General features: G+C 43.8%; 1 protein-coding gene across 5 annotated transcripts in view; it reads right to left on the bottom strand.

The window, feature by feature from the left end:
* Nucleotides 1–8,772, bottom strand: part of LMBR1 (limb development membrane protein 1) — a 179,566-nt gene extending 170,794 nt beyond the window's left edge. For 4 of the 5 annotated variants that reach the window (XR_004351439.1, XM_032643149.1, XM_032643151.1 and 1 more), the window contains exon 1: nucleotides 8,494–8,752. Coding sequence is in view for 4 of the 5 variants with exons in the window: in XM_032643149.1 (XP_032499040.1) it covers nucleotides 8,494–8,559 (66 nt within the window). In the remaining variant the exon portion in view is untranslated. Of the gene's footprint in view, nucleotides 1–8,493 lie in introns of all 5 variants that reach the window. The other variant, XM_032643148.1, reaches the window with a different exon arrangement.
* Nucleotides 8,773–12,395: the final 3,623 nt, after the last annotated feature.

Genomic DNA, 12,395 nt, shown 5'->3' with positions numbered 1-12,395 from the left:
AAATCATTACATGAGCATTTAAAAGTTAAACACTGTACCACATACAAAAATTAACTCAAAACAGATCAAAGACCTCATAAATGTAAGTTAAAACTACACAACTCTTAGAAGAAAACATAAGGAAAAATCTTCATGACATTGAATTTAGCAATGATTTCTTGGATATAACACCAAAAACACAAGCAACAATGACAAAAAATACATAAATTGGACTAAATCAAAATTTTAAGTTTTAGTCCACCAAAGAACACTATAAATAGATTTTAAAAAGGCAACCCACAGAATGGGAGAAAATATTTTCAAATCACAAAGGAATTAACATCCAGAATATATAAAGAACTCCTAAAACTCAACAACAAAACAACCCAATTCAAAAATTGGCAAAGCACTTAGATAGACATTTCCTCAAAGAAAATATACAAATGTCCAAAAGCACATGAAACAATGCTCAATGTCACTAATCATCAGGGAAACACAAATCAAAACCATAATGAGCTACCACTGCACACCCACTAGGGTAACTATTATTGTTAAAAAAACAGAAAACAACATGTGTTGGTGAAGATATGGAGAAACTGAAACCCTGGCACATGACTGCTGGGAATGTAAAATGGTCCAGCCACTGTGGAAAACATGGCAGCTTCTCAAAAAATTAAACATAGGATTACCATGTGATCCAACAATTCCAATTCTGGGTCTATACCTAAAAGAATTGAAAGCAAGGTCTGGAACAAATATTCATTCATTCATTCATTTGACTATTCAAACGTGTTCATAGCAGCATTATTCACAGTAGCCAGAAAACAACCCAAATGTCCATGGACGGATGAATGGATAAGCAAAACATGGTATATACACACAACAGAATATTATCCAGCCTTAAAAAGGAAGGAAATTCTGACACATGCTTCAACGTGGATGAAACTTGACAGCATTATGCTAAGTGAAATAAGCCAGACACAAAAGGACAAGTATTGTATGACTCCACTTACATGAAATACCTGGACCAAAAAGTTCCCTTGGTTTTTAAGTAAAAATAAAAGATATATTTTTCATTTTCACCAAGAACGTTATTGAACAACATATTCACCATTTTGTTCCACTACCTTCTGCCATTTTTCAGGCAACTTCATAACTCCATCTTCCCAAAACTTTTTTATCTTTTTGAGCAAAGAACTGTTCCAGATGCCTTTTACAGTCTTGCAGGGAACTGAAATTTTTTCCATTAAGAGAATTTTGTAAAGACCAAAATAAATGGAAATCCAAAAGTGCAACGTCTGGTGAATATGGAGGATGAATCAGAACTTCCCAGCCAAGCTAACAGTTTTTGCCTGGTCATCAAAGAAACATGCAGTCTTGCGCTATCCTGATGGAATTATGTGTTTTCTGTTGACTAATTCTGGATGCTTTTCGTCGAGTGCTACTTTCACTTGGTATAACTGGGAGCAGTACTTGTTGGAATTAATCATTTGGTTTTCCAGGAGGAGCTCATAATAGAGGACTCCCATCCAATCCCACCATATACACAACATCACCTTCTTTGGATGAAGACCAGCCTTTGGTGTGGTTGGTGGTGGTTCATTTTGCTCGCCCCACCATCTCTTCTGTTCCAGATTATTGCACAGTATCCACTTTTCATTGAGTCACAATTTGTTTTAAATATGGAACATTTTCGTTATGTTTAAGTAGAGAATCGCATGCGGAAGTACAGTCAAGAAGGTTTTTTTCACTTAACTTATGTGGAACCCAAACATCAAAGCGATCAACATAACCCAGCTGGTACAAATGATTTTCAGTGCTTGATTTGGATATTTTGAGTACGTCGGCTATCTCTCACGGGGTAAAAGGTTAATTGTTCTCAATTAATGTCTCGATTTGATCGCTATCAACTTCAACTGGGCTACCAGACTGTGGAGCATCGTCCAGCGAGAAATCTCCAGCACGAGACTTCACAAACAAATTTTGACATATTCGATCAGTCACAGCACCTTCTCCATACACTACACAAATCTTTTTTTGGGTTTCAGGTGCATTTTTACCTTTCTTGAAACAATAAAGCATAATATGACGAAAATGTTGCTTTTTTCCTTCCATCTTCAGTATTAAAATGGCTACACAAAAATTCACCAATTTTGATAAGTTTTTTTTAAATGCATGCTGATATGACAGCTGTCACAATACAATCTAACAAAATTGTTTCAAATGAAGTTAAAGACAACTAAGCACTAGTAGAGCCTTCTTACAGAAAAAAAAAAAAAAAAACGAACAAACTTTTTGGCCAAGCCAATAAAATTTAGAGAGATAGAAAGTAGAGTGGTGGTTACCAGAAGGAGAGAGGAACGGGGAGTTACTGACCAAAGGAGACAGTTTCGGGGCTTCCCTGGTGGCGCAGTGGTTGAGAGTCTGCCTGCCAATGCAGGGGACACGGGTTCGAGCCCTGGTCTGGGAAGATCCCACATACCGCGGAGCAACTAGGCCCGTGAGCCACAACTACTGAGCCTGCGCGTCTGGAGCCTGTGCTCCGCAACAAGAGAGGCCGCGACAGTGAGAGGCCCGCGCACCGCGATGAAGAGTGGCCCCCGCTCGCCGCAACTAGAGAAAGCCCACGCATAGAAACAAAGACCCAACACAGCCAAAAATAAATAAATAAATAAATAAATAAATAAAAGGAGACAGTTTCAGTTTGGAATGACGAAAAAGTTCTGGAGATGGATAGTGGTGATGGTCGCACAACAATGCAAATGTACTTCATGTCACTGGAATAAACACTTTAAAATGGTAAATTGAGGGTAACATATATTTTATCTTTTAGGCAAAAGCAAAAAGAGTTGAATAATTAAAAGAACTGAGACCATGGCAATCAGAAAAGAAAAAGAAATAACAGGAATCCAAATTGGAAAACAAGTAAAACTGTCACTGTTTGCAGATGACATGATACTACACATAGAAAATCATAAAGATGCTGCCAGAAAACTACTAGAGCTCACCACTGAATTTAGTAAAGTTGCAGGATACAAAATTAACACACAGAAATCTCCTGCATTCCTAAAAACAAAAGATCAGAAAGAGAAATTAGGGAAACAATCCCATTTACCATCACATCAAAAAGAATGAAATACCTAGGAATAAACCTACCTAAGAAGGCAAAAGACCTGTACTCTGAAAACTATAAGATTCTGATGAAAGAAATCGAAGATGACACAGATGGATAGACATACCGTGTCCTTGGATTGGAAGAATCAATACTGTCAAAATGACTATTCTACCCAAGGCAATCTATAGATTCAATGCAATCCCTATCAAATTACCAATGACATTTTTCACAGAACTGGAACAAAAAAAAATTTTAATTTGTATGGAAACATAAAAGACCCCAAATAGCCAAAGCAATCCTGAGAAAGAAAAATGGAGTTGGAGGAATCAGGCCCCCTAACTTCAGATTATACTACAAAGCTACAGTAATCACAACAGTATGGTACTGGCACAGAAAAACAGAAATACAGATCAATGGAACAGGACTGAAAGCCCAGGAGTAAACCCACGCACCTATCGTCAATTAATCTACGACAAAGGAGGCAAGAATATACGGTGGAGAGAAAACAATCTCTTCAATAAGTGGTGCTGGGAAAATTGGACAGCTACATGTAAAAGAATGAAATTAGAATATTCTCTAACACCATACACAAACCTAAATGTAAGGCCAGATACTATAAAACTGTGAGAAGAAAACATAGGCAGAATACTCTTTGACATAAATTGCAGCAATATCTGAGATTTCCCTGGTGGTGCAGTGGATAAGACTCCACACTCCCAATGCAGGGGGCCTGGGTTCGATCTCTGGTCTGGGAACTAGATCCCACATGCATGCCACAACTAAGAGTTCGCATGCCACAACTGGGGAGCCGGAGAGTCGCAACTAAGGAGCCCACGTGCTGCAACTAAGGAGCCAGCAAGCCGCAACTAAGGAATCCACCTGCCGCAACTGAGACCCAGTGCAACCAAATAAATAAACATTTTTAAAAATAATAATAATAAATTGCAGCCATATCTTTTTGGATCCACCTCCTAGAGTAATGAAAATAAAAACAAAAATAAACAAATGAGACCTAATTAAACTTAAAAGCTTATGCACAGCAAAGGAAACCATAAACAAAACAAAAAGAGAACCCACAGAATGGGAGAAAATATTTGCAAATGAAGCAACCGACAACAGATTAATCTCCAAAATATACAAACATCTTATGCAGCTCTATACCACAAAAACAAACAACCCAATCAAAAAAATGGACAGAAGGGGCTTCCCTGGTGGCACAGTGGTTGAGAGTCCGCCTGCCGATGCAGGGGACGCAGGTTCGTGCCCCGGTCCGGGAAGATCCCACATGCCGCGGAGCGGCTGGGCCCGTGAGCCATGGCCGCTGAGCCTGCATGTCTGGAGCCTGTGCTCCGCAACGGGAGAGGCCACAACAGTGAGAGGCCCGCGTAGCGTCAAAAAAAAAAAAAAAAAAGGACAGAAGATCTCAACAGACATTTCTCCCAAGAAGACATACAGGTGGCCAAAAAGCACATGAAAAGATGCTCAACATCACTAATTATTAGAGAAATGCATATCAAAACTACAGTGAGGTGTCACCTCACATTGGTCAGAATGGCCATCATCAAAAAGTCTACGAACGACAAATGCTGGAGAGGATGTGGAGAAAAGGGAACTCTCTTGCCCTGTTGGTGGGAATGTAAATTGGTACAACCACTATGGAGAACAGTATGGAGGTTCCTTAAAAAACTAAAAATATAACTACCATAGGACCCAGCAATCCCACTTCTGGGCGTGTATCCAGAGAAAACCATAGTTCAAAATGATACATGAACCCTAATATTCATTGCAGCACTATTTACAATAGCAAAGACATGGAAGCAACTTAGATGTCCATCAACAGAAAAATGGATAAATAAGATGTGGTACATATATACAATGGGATATTTTCTCAGCCATAAAAAAAGGAATGAAATAATGCCATTTGCAGCAACATGGATGGACCTAGAGATTATCACACTAAGTGAAGTCAGACAGAGAAAAAGACAAATATCTTATGACATCACTTATATGTGGAATCTTGAAAAAAAATGATACAAATGAACTTATTTACAAAACAGAAACAGACTCACAGACTTCAAAAACAAACTTATCGTTACCAAAGTGAGGGGGGCTGCAGGAGGGATAAATTAGAAGTTTGGGATTAACAAACACACACAAGTATGTATAAAATAAATAATCAACAAAGACCTACTGTACAGCACAGGGAACTCTACTCAATACTCTGTAATAACCTATATGGGAAAAGCATCTGAAAAAGAATGGATATATGTATATGTATAAATGAGTCACTTTGCTGTATACCTGAAACTAGCAAAACATTGTAAATCGATGATAATATAAAATTTAAAATTTTTTTGAATTTATTTAATTAAAAAAGTTAATAAATAAAAGAATTGGCAACAAGTCCTAGAGAAAAATCAAGCATTTATACTCACTCTAAATATAAATACTTTGAGGAAGGAAAGCCAGACTGACTGGAAATTCACTAAGCTTGGTCACTGTCTGCACTGGTTCTGCAGAGGGCAGCGTATACCCACCACCCAAGGGTGCTGGTGCAGGAGAAGTAGGGGTGAGGAGGAGCAGAACTAAGGAATTCTAGAATCAGTGTTTCAGTGTTTCTAGGGTGTTTCTAGGGTAGGAGGCAAAAATAAAGCTCCTGGCTACTATAACGTGGGTCCCTTTCTCAATCCAAATAAGACAACATCTGTTAATTTAAAATAAAGCCAAAAACAAATAGACCAATGAAACAGCATAGAATCAAAATTAAACCCCACAAATATACAGTTATACCTAATTTGTGACTAAGGTCATAAATGGTGCTGAAGCAATTGGACATCCATGTGAAAAAAATATATACAAATCCTACTTTACAATGTACACAAAAAATAAATTCCAGATGAACTGTAGGTTTAAATGAGAGGAGTAAATCAATAAACCATTTAGAGAAAAGCACAAGAGGACATCTTCCTTACCTTGGAGTAAGCAAAAATTTCTTAAACAGGACATAAAACATACCGATCATAAAAAAATTCTAATAAAGTGAACTATATTAAAATTAAGAATTTCTGCTCATTAGAAGATATCATTAAGCAAATGAAAAAGCATCCCCAGAATGAAAAAAAGATTTACTATATATATACACACACACACACGTATGCACATGTATACACATATATATACATATACATGACCAAAGTATCATATCCAGAAAACATAAACAACTCTCGCAAATCAATATTAAAAAGATAAACAAGGGACTTCCCCAGCGGTCCAGTGGTAAAGAATCTGCCTTCCAATGTAGAAGACGCGGATTCGATCCCTGGTGGGGGAACTAGGATCCCACATGCCGAGGGGCAACTAAGCCCGCGCGCCACAACTACTGAGCTCGCGTGGCGCAAACTACAGAGCCCACGCACTCTGGAGCCCGTGCGCCACAACTAGAGAGAAGCCCGCGCGCCGCAACAAAAGACCCCGCGTGCGGCAACTACGACCCCGACGCAGCCAAAAAAAATAAGGAAAATAAATAAATTAAATAAATAAATTTGTTTTTAAAATAAGCAATTAAAAAAAAAGAAAGGCTGTTATTTAGTTTTTAAAAATAAATAAATAAGTTTAAAAGTGGGAAAAAGACCTGAAGACTCTTCACAAAAGAAGATTTCCAAATGGCCAATACACATATGAAAAGGTGCTGAAATTCATTATTATCAGGAAAATGCAAATAAAGTCTTTTGTGCAACAAATACATGACACTTAACAGAATGGCTAAAATTTTTTTAAAAAAGAAAAAAAAAACCAGAAAATACTAAGTGTCCTACAGATGGAAAGCAAATCACGCCTCTCCTACAGCGCCGGTGGGAGTGTAAATTGGTACAACCCACTTTGGCAAACTGTTTAAAAGTATCTACTAAAGATGAACAAACCCACAACCTATAATCTAGAGGTTCCATCCTTAGGTATGGACCTAACAAATGTGTCCACATGTTCACCAGAAGACATGTACAAGAATACTCGTAACCACAACCCGAAAATTACTGAAGTGCCCACCAACAGTGAAATAAACATAAATTGTGCTATAGTCACACGACTACAGCATTCGGGGTGAACTGCAACTACGTACAACAGAGAGGAATTTCACAAACGCTGTTGAGTGAAGGAAATCGGACACAAAAGAGGGCATACTGTAAGGCTCCACTTACATAAAAGTTCAAAACTAAGCTAATCTACTAAAGCCAGGACAGTGCTTACTCTTGGTGGAGAGGAGAGCAACTGGACGGGGAAAAGGGATGGGCCTCTGAGATGCTAATACTAATTGTGTTTCACAGTCTATGTTCAAAATTACACAGGTGTGTTTAAAGTGCTTCGAGCTGGACATGTATGATGATGTACTTCTCTGTTTATTTTAGCTTCAATTTAAAACTTTAAACTAATACGCCGTAGCAGAATCCACCAGTTCAGAATTTATACCTCTTTATTCCAAGATATGACTTGGCAAAGTGATTCTCAATTTTCTAGATCAAGAACTACACAAACCAGGCAATTCTCAAAAACCAAGAGACTGACTGAATTTGAGAGAAGTTAGTTAGAAGAGGGGAGGGATAAACACAAATGCACAACATGTATATATTTTACATTGCTATGAAAACATAAACAAACACAACCACAACGTGTTCTAGTGCGCCAGGAAAAGGTAAAAACATCAACGTAGACTCCTACAGCCGAGCCTGCTTCCCGACCCCTGCCAGCAGCACAGAAGAAACAGGGGACCAAGAAAGGATGACTTCCCTCAGAAGCTGCTTCCAGGGCACAGAGGACTTCTGCCCAGGGCCTCAATCCCACCCATCGCCGGCCTTCACACCCAAACGCAAGGTTTCGGGCTCAGCCCAAGAAGGGAGGAGGGCGACGGGTGAGGGGCGGAAAGGTGGGCGCTAACCCGGCCGAGGTGACTAGTCGGGCTGAGAGAGCGAGCCCGGCCACACCCCGGCGCCTGCGCGGGGCCACCCAGGTCCCGCCAGACACCCGCCCGCACACCTGTCTACCGTGCCAGGCCAGGGACGTGCCAGGCAACGGTGCGCGGGCCGCGGGACTGTCGTCCACCGCCTGGAGGGCCGACGCCGCTAACCCGGCCCGGGAAGAGCCCTGGGGGAGGAGGGCGCAGGCGGCCCCGAAGCACTCCCGGGGGCCGGACAGGTGACTCGACGGGACCGCGCCCAGGACTGAGAGCAGGTGGGCGCAGAGCGGGGGTCGGAGCCTGGGGGAGGGGCGCGGCGCGAGGCGGAGGGGCGAGGGCGGGGGCGGGGAAGCGGTTCAGGGGAGACCACGAGGGCCGCGAGGGGGAAGGGAAGGGGATGGGAGGGACAGGCGGGCGGCAGGCTGGGAGGGGGCGGGCGGAGGGCGCTCACCGTGGACTCTCGCACTTGGCTGTGGAAGTGCTGCTCCCGCGCCGACACCTCGTCCTGCCCTTCCATCCTCCTTCATGCCCGCCACCACGCCGCCCGCGTCCGCGCACTCCACCGCACCATCGCCTGCCGGCCCGAGGGGCTGGACGGCCGCCCCGCCGGCCGGGACGGGAGCAGCCTGCCGCTGCACAGACCGCGACCGAGACACCGGTCGCTTCCTCAACCGCCGCCTCAGAAAAAGCCGCTCGGGCTGCTGAGGGCGGGCGCCGCGCGAGCCGGGGCGGGGAGGGGGCGGGTCTTGACGTCAGAGGAAGGCGCCGCGCGTCAGAGGAGCGCGCCGCGACTCCTGAGGGGCCTGAGGCTGAGGGGCGGGGCCTGCCGGGCGGGGCTTGGGGGGCCACGCCCCCGGGGAGCGGAGGCCAGCGGGCGCGGGCGAAATTCCGCAGGGAGCACGGTAAGGAGCTAGCGGTTGGGGTCGGGTCTCCGGGCGCGTACTCCCCCCGCCGGTGAGGGTGAACTAACGGAGGTGGGCGGGCCGGCGCGCCGGGTTAGCAGGCGTTTATCCTGTATGGCCGCAGCAGTCAGCGCCCTTCACCAGCACGAGCCCCGCGGGCAGAGCCCTCGGCGGCATCCAGCAGGAGGCCTCCCACGGGAACTGTCACTCCGCCAAAGTAAGTAAAAGGTCGGAAACTGGTTGTTTCTGGACGCGCTTTGGGCGGAAACCCCGGAAACCTGGCTTCTCTGGGTCTGATAAGCGGTTGGGCCGCCGCTGGTCTTGTGCTTCCCCACCTGGAAAATGTAGATAGCCCTGAACGTGAGGCCCTTGCCAGATCCGCGGGCGGCCCAGTACTGGGGAGTTTACATGACCCTCCTGAGAGCCTCCATGGTCCGTTTGGGGACGGCCAAACATGCCACATACGGTACATAAGTCCCCTACCTACACATGAGTTACGTTGGAGAGAGTTAGCAAATCTAATTTGTTCGTTAAGTCCAAGAAGTTAGCTTAGGTAGCAACTAACACAATTGGCTCTTTACCGCTGCTGTTACGCTTGCTTCCGGACATCCTGGGCTTGAAATAAAGATACTGTACTCTATACAGTACTGTACAGTAGAGTACACAAAAGCACAGCCACTTGTAGAGGATGCACGCACGTGACAATGTACGCCAGACACGTGAACTACCTTACCTGATTGGACGTTCCAACACACGTTCATATCTTTGAAAGTTCGCAACTTGAAGGTTCATATGTACAGGACTTATTGTAATTCACCCCTATTCTGCATTAAGTACTTTTTTGTTGTTGTTTGCAATAAAAATGAATCTGAAGGAATATTTATCATTTTACTTTTGGATTTTGGGCGTGTAAGTCACTTAAATTGCTATTGGCTGTGATGTTTGGCAGCTCTGAGAATTCTTAGGAAGGGAGAAAATCTACAAATTGCTTTCAAATTATTTTTATGATATATGTTACTTTAGATTTTGAAGTGTCTTTTTTTTTTTTTTTTTTGCAGTACGCGGGCCTCTCACTTTTGTGGCCTCTCCCGCTGCAGAGCACAGGCTCTGGACGCGCAGGCTCAGCGGCCATGGCTCACGGGCCCAGCCGCTCCGCGGCACGTGGGTGGGATCTTCCCAGACCAGGGCACGAACCCGTGTCCCCTGCATCGGCAGGCGGACTCTCAACCACTGCGCCACCAGGGAAGTCCTGAAGTGTCTTTTTGTGACCTTGAATTAAAACTTTTTTCACGACTCCAACTTTTTTTTTTTTATGGCCCCTGAAAAGCTTGTAGGCCTCCACATACTGTGCCTATAGTGCCTTATGCCAGAAAATGGCGGTGGGGACTTGGAGAATATGAGGCTTGTTCTGAGCCAGTACTGCTGCTGCCATAGGCTGATAAGAACACAGGAATGATTTTCAACTGGTTACATTCAGTGTTCATCTCTATTTTTTTGAAGTCTCTGAACCCTAAAGAACCTGGGAAAGATAAAGAAGTATCTGTTTTTCTGAACACCCAGCGTCTGAGAGCTGGGTTAAATACCTGCGTGAAGTGACCTGGATAATTTCTGGGGTAAGCTCTCCAAATCAGAGGGTAATGAGATCTGATTTTAAGATGTGACATTTAGACACATATTCCAGAAAGTCAATAAATATGGCATTTCTGATCTTTCTAACCCAACGCTCCAGCCATCTAGACCGTTTTATTTTCTTTTATGCAGCTGTCTGTAAAGGTTCACTCACCTTTGATCTTAGTTGTTTCCCTGTGTTTGGTACTTACAACACTTAGCCCAGGGTAGTAGACCTCAAAAATGCTCACAAGCTCTTCCCTGTACACTCACCCCTTTGCCTTGTGGCTTTGCCTCTCCTCCCAGCAAGGAGTGGAGCCTATTTTCCACCCTTGAATCTGGGCCTGGACATGTGACTTGCTTTGGCCAAAGGGACATTAGAAAATACGAAGCTGTTGAGAAGTGCTTGTGCGTTAGGGCTTGACCCTTCTCACGACCCCTGGGCACCCTCCAACTGCCATTGTGTAAAATCGTCCCACCCAAGCTGGTAAGGGGTGTCCCAGTTATCTCTGTCACCCCAGCTGACACCCTCTTTTCTGCATCCCCCTAAAACGTGAATTCCCCCAAAACACAGTTCTTCCCCTCTGCTGAAAGCACTGCAATGCAGTATTCTCATTACCTGTAGAAAAAATTAGACTCCCGAACTGGCATTCAAGACCTTGACTTTGGGGCCCCACCCTGCCCTTCCAACTGTTCCCACTCCTCTCTCTAAAGAACCCTTTCCTGCAGGCTGGCTTCCTCCTCTCTCCAATCCCCTGGGCCTTCCCATTGCCAAGGCCCAGAACTTTTACCCATCCCATACTCTCTTTCCTCCTGTTCAGATTCCGTGCTACCACTCTTTACTGTCCACATCTCCAAAAAGTCTTTCCTGGCAATTCCAGTCTCTTCATTCACTCATTCATTCAAAACCATGAACACACCATGGAAAGAATACTGCTTCAGTCCCCGCTCTGGGGGCGCTTACAGGAGGAAAACAGAGAACGTACAGCCATCCACCTGACACCTGGCACACACGACCTTATGTTTTACCTCAGCGTTTCATGTGTGTGTGTCTATCCACAGTCAGATTACAAGCTCTTTAAGGTCTGGAGTATCTCTTCCTGCATCACGTAAGCCTCCATGTATTTCCTGCAATACCTATTAGAATGCTTTGCCCAAAGGAGACAGTTTACGAGTATTTATTGGTCAATAGATTGGTTGCCCTGAGAAATTCCCCAAAAACTTCTTCAAACTTCAGTAAGTCTTCAGATTTCTATACCAAGATAGATAATTGTATGGACATTGCCCGTGTGGGCAACATTACGACTTATGTGCCCACAAATGAGAATGCTGCTTGTTACTAAGTACTCCAGTTTCATTATCACGACGTGTCTTTGAACCTGCCAAAATTCAGGATGGTTTCCTTCATTCCACTGGGCCTTGCTTTGATTCTCTTGATTACAATGAGATCAAAGTTTTGAGACATAAGGACATAGAGACCAATTTTTTTCTTGTCTTTATGCCCCATACAAAACCAAGCCAAGCAATGTTCAGATGTAAGCTGAATTCCTTCCAGCCTCTATTAAAGGGCTTCTTTTTTTCCTTTATCCAAATACTCACAGCAAGAGAGATAAGCAAAAGTCTAGAAACAAGCCAGCTGTCCATCTACAGTGGAAAGCATAAACAAATTGTGATGTGTTCACGTACTGAAATTTTACCCTGGCGTGAAAAATCCACGAGCCACAGCTGCAAGCAACAATACGGGTGAGTCTGTGCAACGGCACTGAGCAAAAAAAAAAAAGGTCACAGAAGAATACATACAAGTGTGACTCCACTTACATAAAGTTCAAGGCCATGCAGAACG

Source organism: Phocoena sinus, chromosome 9 (genome assembly GCF_008692025.1).
Source record: "Phocoena sinus isolate mPhoSin1 chromosome 9, mPhoSin1.pri, whole genome shotgun sequence".
Classification (NCBI taxonomy): domain Eukaryota; kingdom Metazoa; phylum Chordata; class Mammalia; order Artiodactyla; family Phocoenidae; genus Phocoena; species Phocoena sinus.
Note: the sequence above shows the minus strand (reverse complement) of the source record. Positions and strands in the feature narration are given on the sequence as shown.